The 22,869-nt window shown below is 43.8% G+C and overlaps 1 protein-coding gene across 1 annotated transcript; it reads right to left on the bottom strand.

Annotated features, from left to right (window-relative positions):
• Window positions 1-2,604: 2,604 nt before the first annotated feature.
• On the bottom strand, window positions 2,605-4,059 carry GPR101 (G protein-coupled receptor 101). The gene has a single exon (XM_040999455.1). It carries the CDS (start codon window positions 4,057-4,059, stop codon window positions 2,605-2,607), a length of 1,455 nt encoding a protein of 484 aa, XP_040855389.1.
• Between the last annotated feature and the right edge of the window lie 18,810 nt (window positions 4,060-22,869).

The following is a 22,869-nucleotide window of genomic DNA, read 5'->3' as shown; positions in this document are numbered from 1 at the left end:
TTCTAAAAGATGTGTTCTATCAGGTGATTTTCGGTTGGAAATGAGGTGCCTGCCTCCAAAATTGTAGGATGGCACTTTTCCTTACTGTAGAATTTATAGTAAGCATCCTGTCGTCTCCAAGTGGGATTGGAGATGGGGGAGAAATAGAAAAATGTCTTTAAAAAATTGTTGCTCAGTTCTATAGTTTGCTTCACAGCTTCCCTATTTCCACGGACTTCCAGGTCTGTGAATCTATTAGCTTTGGATGTAGAAGGGACCAATGGGGAAGGAATGTGCACAGAGAACTGTAAGCACGGGGTATTCCTGAATGGACAACAGGGCCGTGGGAAGAGGAGTGAAGCAGGGGAAGGCAGTGGACATGATGGCAAGAGGTAGGCAGGGAGCTGCACCTGCAGAGGACCTCACAGCAGCTGGTGTTGGTGGCATCTTACAGGACACAGACTCTGGCATCACAGGGGTCATGGAAAGCTGGCTGCGTATTACTCTCCCCGCCCCCCATACTTACTGGAACTACTGTACTGGTTTAAGCACTTGCAATTCCTTTGCAAACTAGATGCTCTATTATTCCTAAATTAAAAAAAAATGGTTAAACTTAAAATCACATCTTTTCAAAGTCTGGTTTATCTGTCCTTACACTTTAATGGGATTTTTTGTTGTTGTTGTTCCTGCACATATGAGTGACCTTGGCTAAATAATGTGTCCTTTAAAAACATTTAGGAAAAGCACATGAGAATATGTGCAGCTAAAGATTAATTTTTTTGGGGGGGTTGCTTTCAAATATTTCAAATGACAAAAAGTGTGTACAGTAAAACCACATTAAACTGATAGTGCTTTATTCCAAACAGCACAAAATTTGAAGCAGTTGCTATCTCCAAGCTTAGCAGAGGCTGTATTTATTAAGAAGAAAATGTCCTCAAAGCAGAACACCCTTAATTAAAAGCTTCTAATTCTACTCTCGTACTCTCTAAAGGTCTTAGAATCTGATTCGCCAAAAGAATGGATGATTAAGTGAAAGAAGAGAAAGAGGACTTTGCATAAGGAATCCAGTGAGTCATGTTACCTGGCCAACTGTTGGCTGTGCTGTGAAATGGACTTACCACACTGGGGCAGGTTCTGCTTCCATTCAGGTTTGGAATTTGGGCAAACATTTTTTTTTCTGACATATTTTGAAGGGGTTGAGCTTTAAAAATAAAACAAGAAGTTCAGTTTCAACAAAATGTATAAAGAGACTTAGGTTTGGAATTCTATTTCCTGCCCCCAGATAAGCACTTCTAGTCGAACACCAGAATATTGTAATGGTTTTCTCCAAAGTGGTACATTTCAACAGCAGTAATTAAGACATGTCTGACCACAACACTTTGACCCTAGAATGGTTTGGACCATATCAGATGTTTTCTAGGTACTGTGAAACTATCCTCTCTTTCATTCTTGACTGTTAGATTTCTCTTCAACATCTGCAGAGAACTTAATAGCTTAGAGAGTGCCAGAGGTGGGAAAGACATGTCTGGAGGATGACAAACGTCCACGCTGCCTTACTTGTTCCTCCGAGAAACAAAGAGATTTCTGACAGACACATAGTTCTTGATTGGCAGTGTGAATTTTCTAGGGCTTTCAGCACTTCTAGTGGGATTTCTTTTCCTTCTGGAAATACTGCTTTATCAAGAAAGGCCTATTCGAACAAATTAAAACACAAGTAATTAAAACAGAAGAGACATGAAGGATTCTTATGAACATCCCAAATCAGCTACAAACAGAAAATTGAAAAACAGTAACACAGCATCTGTCCCACTATTATTGAAACAAGAGCTAGAAAATATTTTGGTGTTAACTGACATTTTTTTTCCATTTGTATTGAGTGAGCTGAGTCCCAGCTCATGCATTAATCCAGTATTTTATAAGAAAAATCAACCATTTAATCCAATATGTGTGTGGTATATCTGAATCCCCCCCCCCCTTGGGCTACCTTCCCATTTCCAACATGTCCGTTTACTACTTTAGATTCCCTTAGAAGATCCAGAAACTTTGTTGGTATTTTAACTGCAGAATACTCCTTTGCTTCCATCTGCACAACAGTTTTTTTTAAATCACATTTTAGGCATTTTCAGTTCAGTATTTGGCTCCTGCACCGATCAGTCTGTCAGGTTTTGCTTCCTGGGCTCCATGAAGGATGTGCTGCGTTGCTTTTCTTTCTGTTGAAAGGCCCTGACCCTTCAGCTGCAAATCTGAGGGGGTCAAAAGTTCATAAACTCAGAAATATCATCTCCCCTTTCCCTCAGAGCTAAAGCAAGCATGCTATAGCCCTGGGAAGGCAGACAGAATACCCAGTACAAATCCCAATTGAATAGCTTTTGCTGCTTAAAAATATTTAGAGACAAGTCACCTTTTAGGGGGAAAGTTCAGTCAGAATCCTCAAGTCCACACTTTCAGAGGCGCACATTTGAGGAAAGACCTAAGTTCTTACCACTTAGATGCACTTATCTACCTTCTGGTAAAAGTGATGTGTGCACAGCATCTTCGCCTGAAATGGTAGGAGTTGGCATGAATGGGAATGTGGCTGATCTACTGAAAAGAAAGCTGCTCTTAGGTTCTGCATCTGCAGCTTACTCAAGGCAGGGTAGTAGAATCATGGGAAGTGGCCTTGCCTTCAGTGCCACCTTCTGTACCGGCTTCAGTTGCAGGCAGGTCTGGGTGGCTGTCTTCTTTGGGGGGCTTTTTCTTGCAGAAGAATTTCTTGAGCATGTCTTGGATTTCCTTCTTGATGGTCTTGTGCATGTAGCCATAGATGTAGGGGTGGATACAGCACTGCAGGAAGAAAAGCCAGATTATGATGGTGATTACCCACTGGGGGACCTTGGTTTGGACATCTACCCACACAGCCAGGACAGCCAGAAAGCAGTAAGGTCCCAGGGACAGCACGTAGGAGAAAATGATGAGGAAGATCACTTTAGCGGCTTTGCACTCGTAACACCTGGGCAGAGGAGGGTCGATGTTGCTGTTTCGGCGGCTGGGCGAGAGGCTCTCTGGCATATTCACTGCTTCAACATCATCATCACTGAAATTGATGCCATCCTCATCCAAGTCCATGTCCTCTTCACCCAAGTCAATGTTGCACTGGCTGACCTCTTCTCGGCTCTTGTCTGCATTGCTGCTGCTCTCCCCGACCTCACTGCCATCTTCCCTACCGTCCACGTGACCCTCTCGGGCCTCCATGCTGCCACGCTGGGTTTCCATGGACCCCATGCTGCCCTCCCTGGCCTCACCTTCGTCTTGGCCATGAAATTCACTCTCACCCTCCACCTCGGACTTCTCTCCTTCTTCTTCATTCTCATTCTGCACACAGTCCTTGGCCCGCGCCTCTAAGCTGTGACTCTTGACATTATAGAGCAGAGCATGCTGACGACGGGCTGCCCCAAACACCACCGAGTAGCAGGCAATCATGACAGTGAGTGGGAGGATGATGAAGAACACCACACTGATGATGGTGTAGCTGGGGCTGGCCCCCCAGATCATGGAGCAGAGAGCATTGCGTTCATCAAAGACAGCCTGGCCCCAGCCATAGAGCGGAGGTGTGCTCTGCAGGATGGCCAGGATCCAGGTGCCGTAGAGGAGCAGGACGCCACGGCGCTGGGTCATCTTGGACGGGTAGGAGAGAGGATGGATGATGGACAAATAGCGATCCACTGACACTACGACAATGGTGTTGACGCTGGCGAAGGCAAACAGGTGGGTGAGGCTAACCAGGGCAGTGCAGAAGTGGCTGTTGAGAGGCCAGAAGAAAGGCACGGAAGTAGCCACCACCCAGGGGGCCACCAGCGAGATCTGCAGCAAATCGGTAACCAACAGGTTAAAGATGAAGCGATGGGTGACCTGCATTAGCTGCGGCTTGCGCTGCAGCACGATCGCCAGCACTACATTGCCAACGAACGAGACAGTGAGGAAAATGATCAGCACGCTCGAGCGAATGATGCCGTGAGCGAGGCTGATGGGGATTTTGGAGAGGGGAACGCACGTGTGGCTGCTGTTGGTCTCGCGCGTGCTGTTGGTACAAGTGGATGCCATGGTGACAGCAGGCTAACGTTGACACAGGATGCAGGGACAGCGCGGGCACCGGCGGCCAAAGCAGGACTGCACTGCGCCGATTACACTGAGTGCCTGTGCTGGGAACGAAAGAAATGGGGCGGGGAGGAGCGGTTAACCTGTGGCTGAGAGCAGAAGACCGGGCGCTCAGTTTTGATGCGGCAGCACTTTCGGTCTCTCCCGCTTTCAGTCCCCAGCACAGTGTGAGGGGCTCCCATCCCCCGCCCCGCCCCACCCCTAAGGCATCTGGGTAGTTTCTTTGGCTGTTTCTTCGACTATTCCCGGTGGGTGTGTAGGGGTGTCTCTCTGCCTGTCTCTTTCCTGATCTCTCCCTTCTTTGCATATGTCTCCCCGGGGGGTGAGGGTGAAGGGTCGTGGGCACTCCCGCAATCTTTCTGCGGGTCTCGAATGCGTCTTGGATCCCGGAGTTTGGGCAGGTAGCACGCACGCTGTGCTCTGCTCGCTGTTCACAATGCAGTGTTTGCTACCCATCTCCCGAGTGCGCTGCGAGCGCACTTTGGCGCTCGCTCTGGTGAAGCGCGTGTCTGTGTTTCACCGGCTCCCACAAGGAGTCTCTTCTCGTGCTTGCAGTGTGCGTCTATTTCTTAGTCTCTGCTTAGTTCGTGCCCGCTGCCCTCAGCACCACTCTGCCCTGTGCCTGCCACTCGTTTCTCCCCTCTCAGCATCCCTCTCTTGCCCGCTCTGGGGTGCGGCCCGCCCTCCTCCCGTCTTCTCCCTATCTCTCTGTGTCTCTCTCGGATATGCTCTTGTTTCTGCTTGTCTCCATTTCTATCACTGCTTTTCCGGGCTCTTTTCTCCTTTTCTCGCTGCTGATTTCCCAGGCTTCCTGACGTCTGCGGGTCCCTAGCACACCTGTGCGCTGGCTTTCGAGGCAGTGGTGTCTCTCTAACACTTGCATCTCGGTCTCCCTCGGGGTCTGTCTCTGCCAGCTCTCACCGGCACATTCGCTTTGTCTCTGTGCCGGGTGTTCTGCCTTGAGTCCTCAGTCTCTCTCTCTCTCTCTCTGTCTCTCTCTCTCTCTCTCTCTCTCTCTTTCCCCCATCTCTCTCTCTCCCGGCCGTCTCCAACTCCGTTTCTCAAGCTGTTGGCTGCTCTGCCTCTCAGTCAGAACACCTCGGCACCCTTCTTGTCACCCTTGCCTGGCACTTTTCCCATGTTTCTGGGCGTGTGAGCACCTGTGCTTCTCTCAGTTTTTCTGTGATGCCTCCATACCCCGGCTTTTCTCTGACCGACACCTTGTCTCTTGGATATCAGTCCCTCTGCAGACCTTATTTTGCTAGAGAAAGCACCTGGCGCTGTGGTCACCGCGGGCTCTGGCGGGTCAACCGCGGGTTTGCCTGGAGCGCCGCAGCGGCTGCAGAACTCAGAGGATGCTCTGGCGTGCGCACCTCCCGCCCGCACCACAGCATTTTCCTCGTGTTTCTCGGCCCGCCCGGAGTCAGCCTCGGCAGGGGACGCGGGCTCTGGGAAAACCGCACAGGATGCCAGAACGCTGAGGGGGTGGACTGGGGAATCTAACCGAGGCAGGGCAATGGGGGGCTGAGAAACAGAGACGAAAAGAGAATGAGAGGTGCATGGGGATGAGAGAGAGAGAGAGAGAGAGAGAGAGAGAGAGAGAGAGAGAGAGAGGAGGAAGAAGAGGGCGTAGCAGCTAGAGAACGAGGGGCTTAGAGATGGTCAGAAAGTCCATCATCTTACTGTTAGAAGGGGAAACAGAGGAGAGAGGCAGAGAATAAGAAACCGAAAGCCTGAGAGACAGAAGAGAGAGAATAAGATGCTGAAAACCAGAAGGAATAATGGAAGAGCAAGGGAAGAACGGGACGCACCTGATAAAGTAAGGAGGGAAAGCGCCAGGTGCACAGGCGGGTTGAGAGAAGGGCCTGCAGTGCGGGGCCCCGAGCGGGGTCGCTCAGCCACCTGCCGCCCGCAGCAGCAGGGATCACCCAGGCGTGGGGCTGCGGGGTTCGGCTGGACACTGTCAGCCGCCGCGCTGGGAGCACAGCCGGTTCGCTTACCTGTTGCTGCTCCGAAGGCGTCAAGCTGTAAGGGAGCTGCGTGCTGATCCCTACGGACTCGCGCACTGGGGCCGGCAGCCTCCTCGGAGGCGGAGGCTGCGGGCTCGCACCGGGAGGCAGGTGCGGCGGATGCGGCGGCAGCGGGGCCCCTGGCCTGTTCCCACAGGTCCGGCCCGCACGCTGCGCTGCGCTGCCAGCTCTGAGCGGTGGCGGGGGCGTGCGGCGTCTTAAGGCAGCGCGGTGCCCTCACCTTGCGGCACCCCCCTCCTCTCGGCCCCCGCCCGCGCTGGTGACGCACGAGGCTGCGGGCGCCCGGAGGAGCTGGGCTGGTGGGCGGGAGCGCCGCAGCCGACCCCGCTTCGCTCTTCTCCACCTGCGTCCCACTCCGGGTGCGGCGAGCTCAGCAAGACCTCCTGGATTTGGGGATTGTCAATGAGGCTGAGTTTTTTTTTTTTTTTTTTTTTTTTTTTGTGCATAGCCCCAGTATTTCGAGCTGTGTCCCCAAGACAGATTTGCACAGCCATTCCGAAGAGCAGGGCTTTGGGCTCAGGTCTTGATCTCTGAAGATACCCCAAATTATGAGCTGTTTCTGGGTCCAAGAGAGGAATCGTGACTTTGATATCAACAATTTCCCACGAATTAATTTAAGCTTCTGGGAAGAACGAACCAGCACGTGCTTTCCTGTGTAGGTTTTGCGACCATCTCATTCAAAATCCTCTGCCTCCTTATCTCAGTATTGCCTGGTCGAAGTCTGTGCAGTCAGCTTCTGTTCTCTCTCTGTCCGTTTCTCTCTGTGTGTCTCTGTCTCTCTTCCTTTCCCAGGTATTGTGTTAAGCTGTTTACAGAGAATACCATCAAATCATTATTCAAGTCTTGTAAGATAAATACTGTTATTATCTTCATTTTATAGAAGCAGAAGCGAAAGAAGACAGATTACTTGCCCAAGTTCAAGTAAATATTGCACCCGTTCTGTTAAGACATTTCTGTCTCTCCCAAAACACAAATTGATGGCTTACTGTATATGAGGCCTGAGGGGACACTCCTTCAGAAGACACCCCGCCCCCTGCCCTCCCCCGCCCTCCCCCCCAGCCCTCCGAGGGTAGGAAGGTAGCCCAGACCAGGATGACTCGCATTGGATTTCCAAGGGATGAGGAAGCATTTTTCAGTTAGGATGGGAAGAGAGGGGTGTTCTGGAAGGAGATGCATGGGCAAAGATGGGGTTGCAGGACAGAGCTGAGTGGCTGAGTCCAAGGTTGGGGAAATACAGTGCCTGCAGCCTGATGAGCACTAGGGGGTGAGCTTTTGTTTCCTTCTTTCATTTTAGTATTTATTTTACTTGAAAATCAAAGAGAGAGGGAAAGAGAAATAGAAGAAGAGAGACACAGAGAGGGAGAGAGAGAGAGAGTAATCTTCCGTCCACTGCTTCACTCCCCAAATGGCCATAATGGCCAGAACTGTGCCACTCCGAAGTCAGGAGCCAGGAGCTTCTTCTGGGTCTCCTATGTGGGTTCAGGTGCCCAAGGACTTAAGCCATGCTCTGATGCTTTCCCAGGTCATAATCAGGGAACTGGATCAGATGTGGAGCATCTGGGACTCGAATTGGTGCTCATATGAGATGCCAGTGCTCTTGGTGAAGGGTTAGGTTGGTATGCCACCGCACTGGCCCCAGAAGCAAGGTTTTTCAAGCTGAGTAGGGACAGATATCAAGGCCACTTTATGCTGTATCTTGAAATAACCTTGTATGTCTGTAGAAGATTTTTTTTTAAATGAACAGTTTCAAACATAAATAAATGTAATGATGATAATAAAAATACCCATTCAGGTTCCCACCACACAACATTAACAATAAATAAATAATCCATAATTCTTGTCTATTGATGTTTATTAAGCAGGACAAATGTGATATGTGTATGTATTATCTTCCGCCGGCTGGTTCACTGCCCAAACAGTGGCAATGGCTGGAGCTGGGTTGGTCCGAAGCCAGGAGCCAGGAACTTCTTTTAGGACTCTCACATGGGTGCAGGGAAACAAGGACTTGGACCATCTCCCACTGCTTTCCTGGGTGCATTGTTAGGGAGCTGTATTGAAAGTGGAGGGACTGAGACATGAAACAGTGGCCAAATGGGATGCTGGTGTTTGTAGGCAAAGAATTGGCCTATTGATTCACTGTGCTGCCTTGGTACCAGGGAAGGTGGTGTGTTGGGTGGAGACAGAGCAGAAAGGAGACTGACACGAGGTACGAGGAAGGTCTCAACAAGCAACATAAAAGATGCTGAGTGAATACAGGGAAGCTAATTTGATAGTGGAGAGGAATAAAGTCCAGGAGGAATTGGGAAGATCTGTTATGAGCACAGTTTCTGAGTTGGCTGATGGACTGGATGGAAATGGTGTTACCTTTCCCCTGCCCGTTTCTCAGATGGAAAGACAAGGGGATGTACAATGAGGCCTCGTGATGCATTTTGGTTTTCAAGTTCTGCGTTTGCTTTGGATCATTTGTCTTTTTTCAACTAGGTCTGATTTTTATCTTCCTAAGGTTGAATGGTAAAAATTTGGTCATTTTTCTTAGAGACAGTTTCCATGAAAAATCGTTCACAGTTATTAATTTCTGGCTTCATTCTAGCCATGGTGCAGTATCCTGGGTGGCATGGACTGTCAAGCGGCTCTTTGTTTAGACTTGATTATTTTATAATCACCTGGGAGGCAGTTGAGTTGCTAGAAGATGCCAGCGACAAAGGCCAGTCTTTCCTGCCCTTTCTTCCTTTTCATTGTGGGTTTCAGAGCCTCTAGAACAGAAAACCTCCGAGGATGTGTTAAATGGAGTGCCCCAGAGGAAAGACTTAGGGAGGCTGCAGCTACACACCAGGCACCAAGAGGGTTAATGGAGTGTGCAAGAGCCTAGGTAGGATGAGATCCATGCAAGTGAGGCCAAACTGCTTGCAGAAAACAGTACCAAAAGGCAAGGAAGTATTGGGAAATAAGTCTATGCCATCTTTTATTACAGGAATATGTTTGGTAGTGATTTACCCTCAGGCGTTTGTTTCTCTTTCCAGAGTTGAAGTTGTTCAATTTCAAAGACATACAAGTATCAGCTCAGCTGGATGTCCTGGAGGAAGTGGTGGGGAGGCATGTGGAAGAAGGTGGATTTCTCCTCTAGCCCTACAGGCTCTAATCTTGATGGCCTTGGAAATGCCCTTTAATTGACAAACCTTATTAGATTCTGGGAAAGCTCTTTGGGAAGAAGAGAGCGGGAGTTTGGGATTATGGTTTAAGATCCCCTGATCAATATCCATACCTTCATAATTCAGTAGCAGCAGAGGTAAAACTGTACCACTGACATTAATGGGGTGGGAGAGGAGGGCAAGAGGCACCCTGGGGACCAAATGACAAGTTACAATAGTGATCAACAATTTGCTAGCCTCAGAGTTACCCTGTCGTACCAACTGCTCCAGTTGATGAAACAACTGCTAGATGAGGAAAGTTGGAAGGCTCAAGGTTCAGCCAGTCACGTGTTGGTTCTAGTCTTTGAATGCTAACCATGTACCAAGAATTATGCTTACTTCATTGAATTTCATTCCTGACGAAACTCTGAAAGTTAGGAATTAATAATATTGTACTTGAATCTAGGACAATATATTAATATTTAAAATCTGAAAATGTATCCATGGTATCACTTATAGTAATATACATCTCAATTTTAAGGAAGCCAAAATCTCAAAAGAAAAACATGTGCTTTCTAATTGATGCAAGACAATCCCATCCATGACTTTGCAGAGAGGTTAGTAACTTGTCCAAAGTCATATAGCTAGAAAATGTTTGAGCTGGCAGCTAAAACCTGAGCCTATTCTATCTGGTTCAAAGGCAGGCAGGTTTCCTAGGCTGGTGCCACGATGGGACTTGGAGACACATCCAGAAAAAACAAAAATTGGATTTAGTTGAAATTGCTAGAACTGTGGGAAGACAAGTGCATTTGCAAAAAAGATTTATTTTTTATAGGTTTCATAGTTCTCGTAGATGCTGAAATTACTTAATGAAACCATTCTAAATTCTAAGTCACATTCCTTCCTGCTTAGCAAGTTCATAATAAGTCAGTGGCGGTGGTGGTGGGGATACCTGATTTTGTTTTGGAGTATTGACCTATGGGAGAGTTTTAAATATCTCAGTGTTGTTACTCTGGTAGTATTCACTTTAGATTAATTCCTAAGAGTAGTGTTTACAAAACTCAAACGGAATAAACTACCATCTGGGTATGTGCTCATTTGGGTTTGGGTAGTACAGAAGGTCTGTGTTTCAAAGCTATGGTTACTCAGATAAACAACTGGTTTATAAGATAAAATCAATAAAAGATAACTAGATTGTTAGGTGCGGTGGGAGGTGGAGAGGGATACCTCTAAATTGATATTGTGAAAACTGAAATCTACTTACATTGCATAAATTTAAAAATAATAAGTTAATAATAATATTCACTATAACAATCAGGGGAAGAGACTTTATTGCTGGTCTTAATTCTGTGGCTGATTTACTCTGTAGTTTTCCTTCCTCTGATCTCATTTCTGAAATCAGCCAAATGAATGCATGGTAGTGGTGAGCTGTTTGATAATCTCTAAGGACCCCTTCAGTTTATTACCTTTGATTCTATCTGCTTTCTTTTAAATTAAATTTTTTTCTTTATTTGAGAATTTTTTGAGATAACATTTAGAAGGAATATATTAGTACATTAGATTCTCAGAGTCACAGCAAATGTATTATAATTATTACAACAAAATTTTCATTAATTCTAATGTTAATGTGATATTAATACAAACAGAAGATATTCCATGTAGTTCATAGATAAAGTTCTAAGAATATAATGTTTTGATGATCCAATCTGCTTTTGACCTGAGTGTTATGAAAATTCCCAAAGCTAATCTGATCTAAATACATATATACGAAAACCAAACCCTGAAATCTGGAATCTGCTTTTGCCAATGAAAGAATGGCAGAGATTAGATTTAGCATTTTACCTTAAATAACTAAAAATGGACACAGTATATGAAATAATAGACTGTTATTCAAGTTTTTGGATGATTATTAGTGTATGCATTTGAGGAAACTATACAAGGCTGGAGAAAGAACTGCTCAAAAGGAGTAGGTAGAGTGTTTTCTAGGGCTTGCCTGAGGTTGGGATTACCTCAGTTTGCAATAGTCAGAAGGGAAAAGAAGCTTCCTAATATGCAAGACATCATACTAAAGACAAAGGGGAGAATTACCTCTGCATTGTAACTAAAGTAACCCCAGGATGAACTTTCCTGTGGAGTGAGTCCTGGATGAGGCGCTCAGGAGTGACTCCCGGCTCCTCAGGACAATGGATATCCAAAAGATGCTCAGCTCCTCAGGCAGCAGCCAATGATTTGTATTTGTGGAGCATGTCACCCCAAAAAATGAGATAAAATCCAGGGATACAGAATAATGTACAAAAGGACAAAAAGATTGGTGGTTTTTGATGCTTGATGAAATGTGCCAGTTCAGAGGAATATCTTCATTTGTACTTGGATTTGTTGTTAAAGTTTCTCATTGTTGTATAACTTTTGATGTAGCATACTTATCTTTTTGAACTACATATGAATTCCCTTTAAAAGCAATATTGTATGTAGGTATCTTTTAATATGTGGAAATTGTTAAAGTATATTACTTATAATTTAATTTTATTGTATTGAAGATTAAAATTACTTTCTTAAACCCTCCTTACTATCACAACTTTGAATCACCTGGGATCCTTGTGAAACATGCAGATATTTAGAGCCCTCTGAAAGCCTAATACATTTCTTAGAAAAAAAAAGTTTGCTGTGGTCCCATACAGTAAAGGTGGAAAGCAACGTTTGAAAGAATCAAATTCTTTCTTTTTTCTTTTTTTTTAAGAATCAAATTATTTCAAAGTGACTTTATTACAAATCACAGGCTCAGAAATATTTAAAGGAGTAAAAATATGTTGAGGATTGCAGAATATCAGGGAAGTCGAAGATGCAGCATTAGAAACTACCAAAGGAAAAGTGGTGGTAGTAAATGAATAGATCAATAGCTGCGGTGCAATGCCTAATGGTCTAGTATATGTACAATTGAAGTCCCTGAAACAAATAGGGAGTCAGAAGCAATACTTGAAAAAAATAATAGCAGAAACTTTTCCAAATATATTGAAAACTATAAACCCACAGATCAAACCTGAGTCAAATGCAGGCAGCAAAATGTAAAACTCACACCAATATGCTTTCATTGCTCCATAAATCCTCACTGTACAGTTGGCATGTATTTGGACAAACTGCAACTGCCATATACTTCTGGGCAAACAGTGCCACTACACTGGAAAGCAGTTTGTGCGGTTTAAGAAAACAGTTAACGTGCACTTACTGTGTCATCCTGTCTTCCCACTCCCCTGAGAGACAAGAACATTTGTACAAACAAAAATATAGGCGAATGTTTAGAACAGCTTTATTTGAAATAGATGAAAAACTGGAATTGAAATTGTGATGTAGCAGGCAAAGTCACCACTTGTGATGCCAGAATCTCATATAGAAGTGCTGGTTTGAGACCTGGTTGCTCTCTTTCCAAATCAACTCCCTACTAATCCTGTGAGGCAATAGCTGATGCCCTGAGTAGTTGGGCCCCTGCCACTCCTGTGGAAGACTAGGATAGAGTGTCTGGCCCCTGGCTTCAGGCTGAACCAGCCCTGGCTCTTGTTGGCATTTCAAGAGTGGACTAGGTAATGGAAAATTCTCTCTTGTTTTCTCTGTCACTTTTCCTCTCAAATAAATAAATAAATATTTTTAAAAAACTGATAACAACCCTTTATTCTCATCAACAGGTAAACAAGATTTCACACACTGGATTAAACAGCTAGAAAGGAGAACACGGAGCCCAGTGTTGTGGCATTGCATGCTAAGCAACCACCTACAGTACCGGCATTCCATATGGGTGATGCTAGTTTGAGTTTTAGAGGCTCCACTTCTGATCCACCTCCCTAGTAATGTGTCTGGAAAAGCAGCAGATGGTGGCCCAAGTTCTTGAGCTCTTTCATCAAGGTAGGAGATTGGAAGAAGCACTAAACTTCTGCTTTGAGGTCATTGAGGCCACTTGGAAAGTGAAATAGGGTGGAAGATCTCTTCTTCTCTCTTTTCTCTCTGTAATTCTGTCTTTCAAATACATAAATAAATAAATCTTAAAAAGGAAAGGAAAGCAAATTGTTACTTACACAACATGGATGGGTGTTAAAGTAATTATGCTCACTGAAAGAAATCAGACAAAAAAGAGTACATGCTACATAATTCTACGAGAGATTGCAGAAATTCAAGCTTACCTAAAGTGACATAAAGTAGGTAAGTGCACAGGGTCATGAAGATTCTTTTGAAGGTGATGCAAGTATTCATTCTCTTGGTTATGAGTATGGTTTCATGGGTGAATACCTGCATTCAAACTCATCTCATGATATTCTTCGGTTTAACCTGTATGCACTAGGTCTAAAGGAAAACGTAGAGTTGATATGGACTAGGACACCTCAGTTTTGTATGTCCAGGATCCCACTTTCAGTATTTGAACAGTAACGTTCTCCCCAAGGGGACCTCCAGGCTTCCCAGTAACCTGTCTTGGAGCTCTTCAGTCCACCCATGAGATCTAGTAACTATAATACCACCTCAATGTTCCTTCTGTGATGGACCCAGATTATGAACTCTTCTAAAACTGGTTTGCAGATTTGTGTCTGTCCCTTCATGGCTGGCAAAGAGTTCCAGTTGCTGAGAATTTACACTTGGTCTAACACCTGACTTCTCCCAAGCTCATTGATTTAATGACTGCTGTGAGACAGATGCTGTCATTAGTCTTATTTTATAGACGGGGAACCAAAAGCCAAGAAAGGAGCAATGATTTAGAGCCACTTAGCAATGGGAATGGCTAGAATTTGAATTTAGGACTGACTTTGACTTAAATGCTTAACTGTGACATTGTTTTGCTTCCCTGTCCTCAGAATTTCTTTGACTGGATTACTGATACATGTAAGGAACTTTATAAAACTTTAATTCATCCAATTCTTCCACAATGTGGTGAGGTAGGTATTGTTAATATTTCTTACTTTACAGATGATAAAACTGAGCACAAAGAAGCTAAATAATTTATGCAATGCCACCCAAACAGCATGTGGATAAACTTGAGAGACAACAATGTGTAGCTGCTTCATTTACTGTCAACTCCCAGGGCAGGAAACTCTCAAAGACACCCAAGGTTCAGCTTTTGAATTCGGTGCTGTATCACCTGACAGGAACACTGAAGAAGACGCCATCACCCTGGAACATGTATTCACTGTGCGAAAGTTGGGTGAGTAACAAATTGTTAATTAATATTGATTATTTACATTACCAAACAATTTACATATTTCCTAGTCCTGCCTTAAATCACTGGGGCAGAGCTTTTGAAGGCCACTTTGTTTCTTCTTCATCGAGTGAAGGTGTTTGAAGTTTGATTTCATGACACAATACAACCCCAAGGCTGATGACAATTCAGAATGAGAAACGAGCCATGGAGTCAGTGAGTTAACCAAAGAAAATGATTCATCAAGTGTGCTCAGGTGCTCTGCTTGAGCTGTTGGTGTTGCTTTTGGACTGCAGAGATGTTGCCAAAATGCCTCAAAATAGAGTCTACAGGAAATAGACTTATTACATGTTTTTATTTCAGAAAATACTCCTGCTATGCTTGGATATCCAATTATTTTTAGGACAAACAGTAAAGTTCATATATGTTTAGGATTTTTTTTTACTGGTAAAAATAAAAAGGATAACATTTTTCTTGATGAAGCACATATGAAATTCTTCAGAAGAAGCTTTTTTTATTTAGAGTTTATTTTTTCTATGTTTTCTTTTATTATTATTATTATTATTTTATGATACAGTTCCATAGGCCTTGGGATTTCCCCTCTCCCCCTCCCCAAATCCCAACCCCCCAAGATCTCCCATATCATCACAACAGCATAGTTCCTCAGAAACAGTCATAAGTCCATCATTGTGGGATGAACAATTGGCGGGGAACTCAGTACCTTTTAGCTAACACACATGGCAATCATTAATTCACTTTCTTTTTCTATGGATTGTTTATTGTGGGTATTTTAAAGAAGTGGAATCTTACAGTATGTGATCTTTTGTGAGTGACTTCTTTTGTGGGTTGTAGTGGTCTGAAGGTTCATCCATGTTATGGTAATGTACCATTACTTTATTCCTTTTCATGATGAAATAATATTTCAGTGAATGACTGTGCATCCTTTTGCTAATTCATTCACCGATGATGGCATTTTGGCTCTTCTGACCTTTTGGATATTGTAGCTAGTGCTGCTATGAGTGCTTATTTAAAAGGTTCAATAATTTATGGAAAATGCATATTATGAAAAATTGTGCACAGATTTAAAAAAAATTGCACCAAATAAACTTAACTTTTAGTTACATTTTTAATAAACTTTTTGAAGTGCTTTCAAACACTTTTTTTTGTTTGAACACCTGTTTCCAATTCTTTTGGGTATATTCCTAAGAGTGGAATTGCTGGGTCATAGAGTAATTCTGTTTAACTTATTGAGGGTCTGCCAAATTGTATTCCACAACAGCTGCACCATTTTACTTGCCCATCTGCAAAGGATTAGGAACCTGATTTCTTTTTTTTAGATTTATTTATTTTTTTATAGGAAAGTCAGACACATAGAGTGAAGGAGAGACAGATCTTTCATCACTTGTTTCACTCCACAAGTGGTTCCCAATGGCCGGAGCTGAGCAGATCCAAAACCAGGATGCAGGAACTTCTTCCAGGTCTCCCACGCAGGTGCAGGGTCCCAAAGCTTTGGGCCGTCCTCGACTGCTTTCCCAGGTCACAAGCAGGGAGCTGGATGGGAAGCAGGGCTGCTGGGATTAGAATCAGCGCCCATATGTGATCCTGATGCTTTCAAGGCGAGGACCTTAGCCAGTAGACTATCATGCCAGGCCTGAGGGATCTGATTTCTTTACATCCTCACTAATACTTGTTAGCTTCCCTTCAAAAATAATTGCAGCCATCTTAGTGGGTGAGTGTGGTATGTCACTGTGATTTTTATTTTTATTTCCCTAATTAACTAATGATGTCAAGCATGTTTTTATGTGCTGATTGCCTTTGTACAGCTTACTTGTAAAAATAATCTATTTAGATGTTTACTGAACACCTGGTTAATATCTACAATCTTCATAACAACCTTGAAAAACATATGTTGTGACTCTTCTCTTAAACTTGAAGCAACTGAGAATCAAAAATATTAAGACTAGTGTTTAACTTGTTCCCAGATAGAAACAGAGCTGGGATTTACTTCTCAGATAAATAAGACATGGACCAGGCTGAAGCCAAGAGCCAGCATCTATATCCTAATCCTAATTTCCTACATGGGAGGGAGGGGCCCAGGTACTTGGATCATCTTTTGCTGTCTTCCCACACACACTAGCAGAGAATTGGGTTGGAAGTGGAGCTGCTAGGACTTGAACTGATGCTCTGATATGGGACGCTACTGCGGTAAGGAATGACCTAATTTACAATAATGGTTCCATACCACATTGTTTTTCAAGACCTTTGATGTAGCAGATGTTGTCTTAAGGCTAATATTCTTTCCAGTAGCTGTGGTCCTGGATGAAATGCTGTGCCCTGGTTCTAGTCTTGGCTCTATCTCTGGGCTTCCATGTCCCCATCACTCATAAAAGGAGTCTGAACTGGGTGTCCTGTGTTAGTACATTGGTGTAATAGCAGATTTGGATGTTTCATTTTAGATGCATGGATTCCAAGGATTTGTACAAAGGAGGCTTGATTGCTCAGTGTGTTATTTTGAGTGGCTAATCGGATTCTTTTTCTCAGTGCATTATGTTACACTTGCCTACACTGATGCTCACCTGCTACTTTTCAGCCCACTCACACAGCCTCTCAGCATCTTTCCGCAGTTTAATCTAAAGAGCTTAACATATTACTACCCAGAAGGGTTGGGTGTTGCCTGGAAACCTGAAATTTTTACTAGGCTGACTCCTTTTTGACATAAATTTCAAGTAAGTCAAATAAGATGCATCTCTCTACCAGTCTTCGAGGAGAGGGCATCCTGTCTACATTTCTTTCCCCAAAGAAGACCATATTTATCACTCTACTAATGTTCCCAAAGTTCACTGATTACTTGAAATACAGCCATACTCCCAATCTGATAGTGATTTGGCACGATATCAAAAGCTTCTGTTCCTATTCTCCCTTTAATTCTAATGTGTGTCTTTACCACTTAAAGCATTCTAATTGATTGGATATGGGGTCCTCTTACGCAATTTTTTGCCCAACTAGTCATCAAATTCAACTTTTTTTTTTTAAATTAAAAAAATATAGTTTCTTAGTCTTTCCCCTAGAGCCTTGTAGGACCCTATTTTATGAATGGGATTGATATCATTAGTGTTGCATCCTTTGTCATGTTGGTAAAGATAGCCTGCACTTTCTGGCCTACTTTTGTGGGAACAGTCTTCTCCTGAGTCCATAAAAGGTGCTTATTTACGGCATTTCTTAGGCCTTTGTCATTCCTCACAGTTACCACTATCTAGTCCAGTCATACGCAGCTGGGGAACAGGCAACTCAATGATACTGTTTGGTGTATTCACTCCCAGTGCTCCCAAGCACATCTCTTATCACAACTGATTCGGTGGGACAACACTTGTTCCCACTGGTCACCTTGCTGGCATTCTCCCTAAATGTTGCCTTCATATCTTCTTGGCCTTGGCTTTTCAGATGCTTTTCTGGTTTCTCTACAATTGCTTTTGTCTCTCATGATACTCAGTGTGTTTGTTTCCTTCCGCTACAGGGATTGCTTTTTTTTTTTTTTTTTTTGCTTTGTGACACTTCTGCTTGGAGAAAGAGCTTGCTGCACTCTGCTCACTTCCCTCATTCAGTTACTTCTTAGTCACTCAGATTTGGTTCTTTCAGATTCTTGGTACAACCTGGATTTGCATAACAAACAAAACAATATATAAAGAAAAAAACTATCTACAAACCTGTTGTGGTTATCAACGTGATTTCTTTTTCAACTTTTTGTTGACTAGTGCTCACATTTGATTGGAGTTCCCTTAATACAGTAAACCATATGTAGTGATTTTTTTTGGCTTTCTGCTCCTTATTATGCTGGTATTAGTATTTTTAAAATTTTTATTCTCAGTTACCTGGTAAGTGACTAAACGATGAGTCCCTGGCAGCTTCCGTAGAAGCCAGGATTTAGGCAGAGGACAAAAAAGCCAATGGGTGATATACGATCATGTGCTGTGTCCAGGTCTCTGGCTTCTGGCTTGTAAGTCATTGGCTAGTTAAGGCTGTAACCAAGAGCCACAGACTGGGTAGCGCATGGTGTTTTTCAGTTATGGAAGTTGCTAATCTGAGATAAGGATGTCCTTACGGCTGGGCTCTCGTGAAATCCTCTGCTGCACTGCACACTGTTGTCTCATCATTATGAGCTTGGATGGTGGGAAGCAAGTGAGGGAGGTGCCTTTTCTAATGGACCTAAGGCTATTCAAGGGGCCCTAACTATCTCGCAAACAGCCCACCTCATCACTATCATCACATTGGGCATTAGGATTTCAACATCTGCATTGTAGGGAGACACAGACATGTGTTCAACATGTGTTCAACATGTGTTGTAAGACCATTTCCCTTATCTCAGCTGGATATCCTAAGTTTAGAGAATTGGCCCACAGGAAAGGCAGGGATGTGTAAATATGGTCCAAATGGTTTAGTTCCTCCCACTATCTTCCCAATATGCATTATTGTGTATAAATAAGGAACTAGATTCAGATGGACTTAATCTTGGGAAAAATGATTAGATCCCTCCAGAATCTGAAGCTTGAACTCTGAATTCTGATCTGGGTTGGTGGCTGCTACCACACCATGCAGCTCTGGGGAAAGGGATCCTGAAATGCCTTTCTTAGTTTCACCCCCACATGCAGAATAGCATTCTCTAGATAGCACTACACTCTGGCTCTCTAACATTTTCCACAAGAGGTCTGAGAGTACTGCTAATTAAGCATAATATTTCTTTAAGAACACTGACTCTTATATTTTTGGGGTTTCTTTTGGGATAGAGGCTACTTCTATATTCTGATGAAAGCTAGGTATCCTGTCTGTGGAAAAGTGTGTATGGATACACACACATACAGGCACATAAATCTGAAGCCACTGCAGGTGTTTCACAAACCTATGAAAACAGCACATAGAGTGTGGCATCTAGAGACCCTTGGCTAGTAACTACTATCCTAGAAGATGCCTTCTGATCTGTACTGAAATCAATGGCCTCCCTCACAGCTTGGTCATTCTCTGACTCCATAGATTCCAATCTAGCGTGTGATCAGAAAACCATGAGAATTGATCCACAACTATGATTGTTTCTGGAAGAAGCCATTTCATCTAATGTCAGGGAATTCTCTTTGGTGAAAGAGTTGCCGGTGGACATGGTGAAATGACTGGGAACTGCTTCCAAGGGTGGCAAATTGGGAGCCAGGGGCTCTATTGCTCTGTACTATAGTATCAAAGCCAATGAAAAAGTCACAGTAAAGCAAATATTCAGTGGAGGAGAAAGTATATTGAGATACAAAGTGGCAATCAGAATAAGAGTGAAGAAGTTGGGGGTGAGATGAACAGACTTAAAAAGCCAAAGGCCTAGAGAATAAGCGAGCCTAACCCAAAGCAAATGGTCCCAGGAGGAGCAACGTTCTTAGAGACAGCTTCTTCCATTCTCATGTCTTACTTGGTGGAGACGTCAAGATTTCCCATGGGATAGCTTATTCCTTCATGCCATGAAGCTGTGGGGAAATGTGAGAGAGATGCTGAGATCCAGCATCTGTGGATCAAGTGACCAGAGAAGCAAAATAGCAGGGCAAAGGGCACTGAGACATCATATGGTATAGGCAGATCCACCCTTCAGACACTCGGGCTTGGTTCATTGAAGCAGAAGCCTTTCCAAAGGTTGAGCTCGGCTGACTGCTGATTCACACACCAACAATGGTGAACAGTGTTGAGAATAACCATCTTAAGATCTAGAGCTTGTAAAGGTACCACTCTGGTACCATTAGAGAAAAGCTCCTTGGAAACCAATAGGCAGAGGAAAAGGCTGATTAGAGTTGATTGTGTCTGCCTTGAGCATCTGCTTGGTGTCATGAATTTATTCTTGTTATGGACCTACCCACAGTGCCAGAGTGGCAACCAAAGTGTCACACGAATGGAGGGCAGTCCTACTTTTCCTGTGGTGTATTCAAGTGCAACAAGTCAAGGGGACTTAGGGGCAGGGTAGTTTTCTTTGTCCCAATGTAGCGGCTTTTCTGCTTAAGGCAAAGTACCATTTATGCGGGTGATAGTGGATGCACTGACCGGGTAATATGCCAGGAACTATATATAATCACCTGCATCACAGCTTGGCATGGTAAACCTCCACTAATGCAGTATTCCTTATTTGCCCCAGTACAAATGGGGGAGAGATTTTGTACCATAAAAGTGTTTGTTTTTTTTTAAGATTTTATTATTATTATTATTTTGGAAAGTCAGATATACAGAGAGCAGGACAGAAAGAGAGGAAGCTCTTGCGTCTGTTGATTCACTCCCCAAGTGGCTGTAACAGCCAGAGCTGCACTGATCTGAAGCCAGGAGCCCAGAGCCTCTTCTGTATCTCCCACGTGGGTGCAGGGTCCTAAGGCTTTTTGGGCCTTCCTCGACTGCTCTCCCGGGCCACAGGCAGGGAGCTGGATGGAAAGTGGGGCTGCTGGGATTAGAACTGGCGCCCATATGGGATCCTGACACATGCAAGGTGAGGACCTCAGCTGTTAGGCTACTGCGCCAGGCCCTAGAAGTGTTTTTCTTCTTAGATCTCTTCAAGTGTCCTTATGGTCAAGGGTTTTTCAGTGAGAACTTTGTGATTTAGATGTCAGAACGCGGGCACTAAGGAAGGCTGCAGGTCTCCTGAATCAGTGCACTCAAGTAAGTTGTCAGGAACACCTTGGGTTCTGGTGCACAGGCTTGCTCTTTAACCAGGAGCTCTTTATCATCCTTGTTTGTTCTAAAAAATCATACTCTGAGTCTCAGATTCAGCTCCTGCAGCCATGTCCCCAGGCTTTGGACCATTCTCTGCTGCTTTCCTAGACCACGAGCAGGGAACTAGATGGGAAGTGGAGTAGCCGGACACGGAACATCTTCCACATGGAATCCCAGAGGCAATGACAGAAACGAAAGAGCTCGTCATATATTCTTCGGGTGGTAAGAATTGAGGCTGTGTGTGACATGCTAGTTTCTGCTCTGCACAGGGTGCATTTTCAGGCCAAACTGCTAGTTTCATTACTGCCTGGTACCAATGGTACTGGTGTCATTGGTCACGTGAATTTTGTTTGTACCTGGCACATGGTTGTTTGGGCCAGACCCAATAGTGGTCCCTGGGCTGGCAACAAGGGTATTCCTTTCTTCTTCTTCTTCTTTTAAGATTTATTTATTTTTTTTTTTTGAAAAGTCAGATATACAGAGAGGAGGATCTTCTGTCCGATGATTCACTCTCCAAGTGGCCACAATAGCTGGTGCTGCATCAATCCGAAGCCAGGACCCAGGACCCAGGAACCTCTTTCAGGTGTCCCATGTGGATGCAGCACCCCCAGGCTTTGGACCATTCTCTGCTGCTTTCCCAGGCCACGAGCAGGGAACTACATGGCACATCTTCCATATGGAATCCCAGAGAACATGCAAGGTGAGGACTTTAGCTACTAAGCTACTATGCTGGGCTGGATTCTTAACTTCACGCCCCTTTCTTCATATCATCATTTTATTTTTCTTTTGAACATTCTCAAACACATGCAAAAATAAAGACAACGGTTTAGACAACCCCATATATCCCTCATCCAGCCTAAGTAATTACCAACTCATGGCCAATCTTGTCTCCTTTAATTCCCACTTTTACCCCCTTTCCCTGGGACACTAAAAGCAAAAACAGCCTTACCGAAGCACACAATTTCCATACCATTCAACATTAAAATCAATGGCTTTTAGTAAATGTACACAGTTTTATTAATATCACTATGTTGAGTTTTCAAACATTTAAAAATATTTATTTATTGTTTATTTGAAAAACAGAGTGACAGTGACAGAGAGGGGAGAGCGAGAGAGAGAGTAAAAGAATAGCTTGTGTCCCTCGGTTCACTCCCCATATGGCTATAACAGGGCTGGGCCACAAAATTCACCCAGATCTCCCATGGGTGTAGGCAATCCTCTGCTGTTTCCCGGCACATGAGGAGGGAGCTGGTTAGGAAGCACAGAGCCAGACTTGAACTGGTACACACATGGGATGCTGATACTGTAGGCAATGGTGTCAACCACAGTGCTGGTCTCAAGTTTCAGAACATTTTGATCAACTTCCAGGGTTTCCTTACATACCTTTTTATGGTTGAATAATATCGCATTGTAGGGATACATCACATTTTATTTATTCATGTGCCAGTTGGTGAACATGTGGGCCGTTTCTGTATTTTGATCGTTGTAAATGATGTTATAAATACTAAGTTAAGTCCTAGAGTGTTCTGAAGGAAATTCTGCATGTTATAACATTTCATCTGTGTTTCAATATATGCCTATAAACACTACAGCCTTTAAAAATGGCCAACACAATACCAGTATCACATGTAAAATAATTCACAATAAGTGTTTAATATGATGAACTATTATCTCCTAAAGGGCCGTAAGGACTTTTAGTTTTACA

The sequence above is a fragment of the Ochotona curzoniae genome, unplaced genomic scaffold (assembly GCF_017591425.1).
Source record: "Ochotona curzoniae isolate NIBS_2020 unplaced genomic scaffold, NIBS_Ocur_1.0 scaffold_1852, whole genome shotgun sequence".
Taxonomy (NCBI): Eukaryota; Metazoa; Chordata; class Mammalia; order Lagomorpha; family Ochotonidae; genus Ochotona; species Ochotona curzoniae.
Note: the sequence above shows the minus strand (reverse complement) of the source record. Positions and strands in the feature narration are given on the sequence as shown.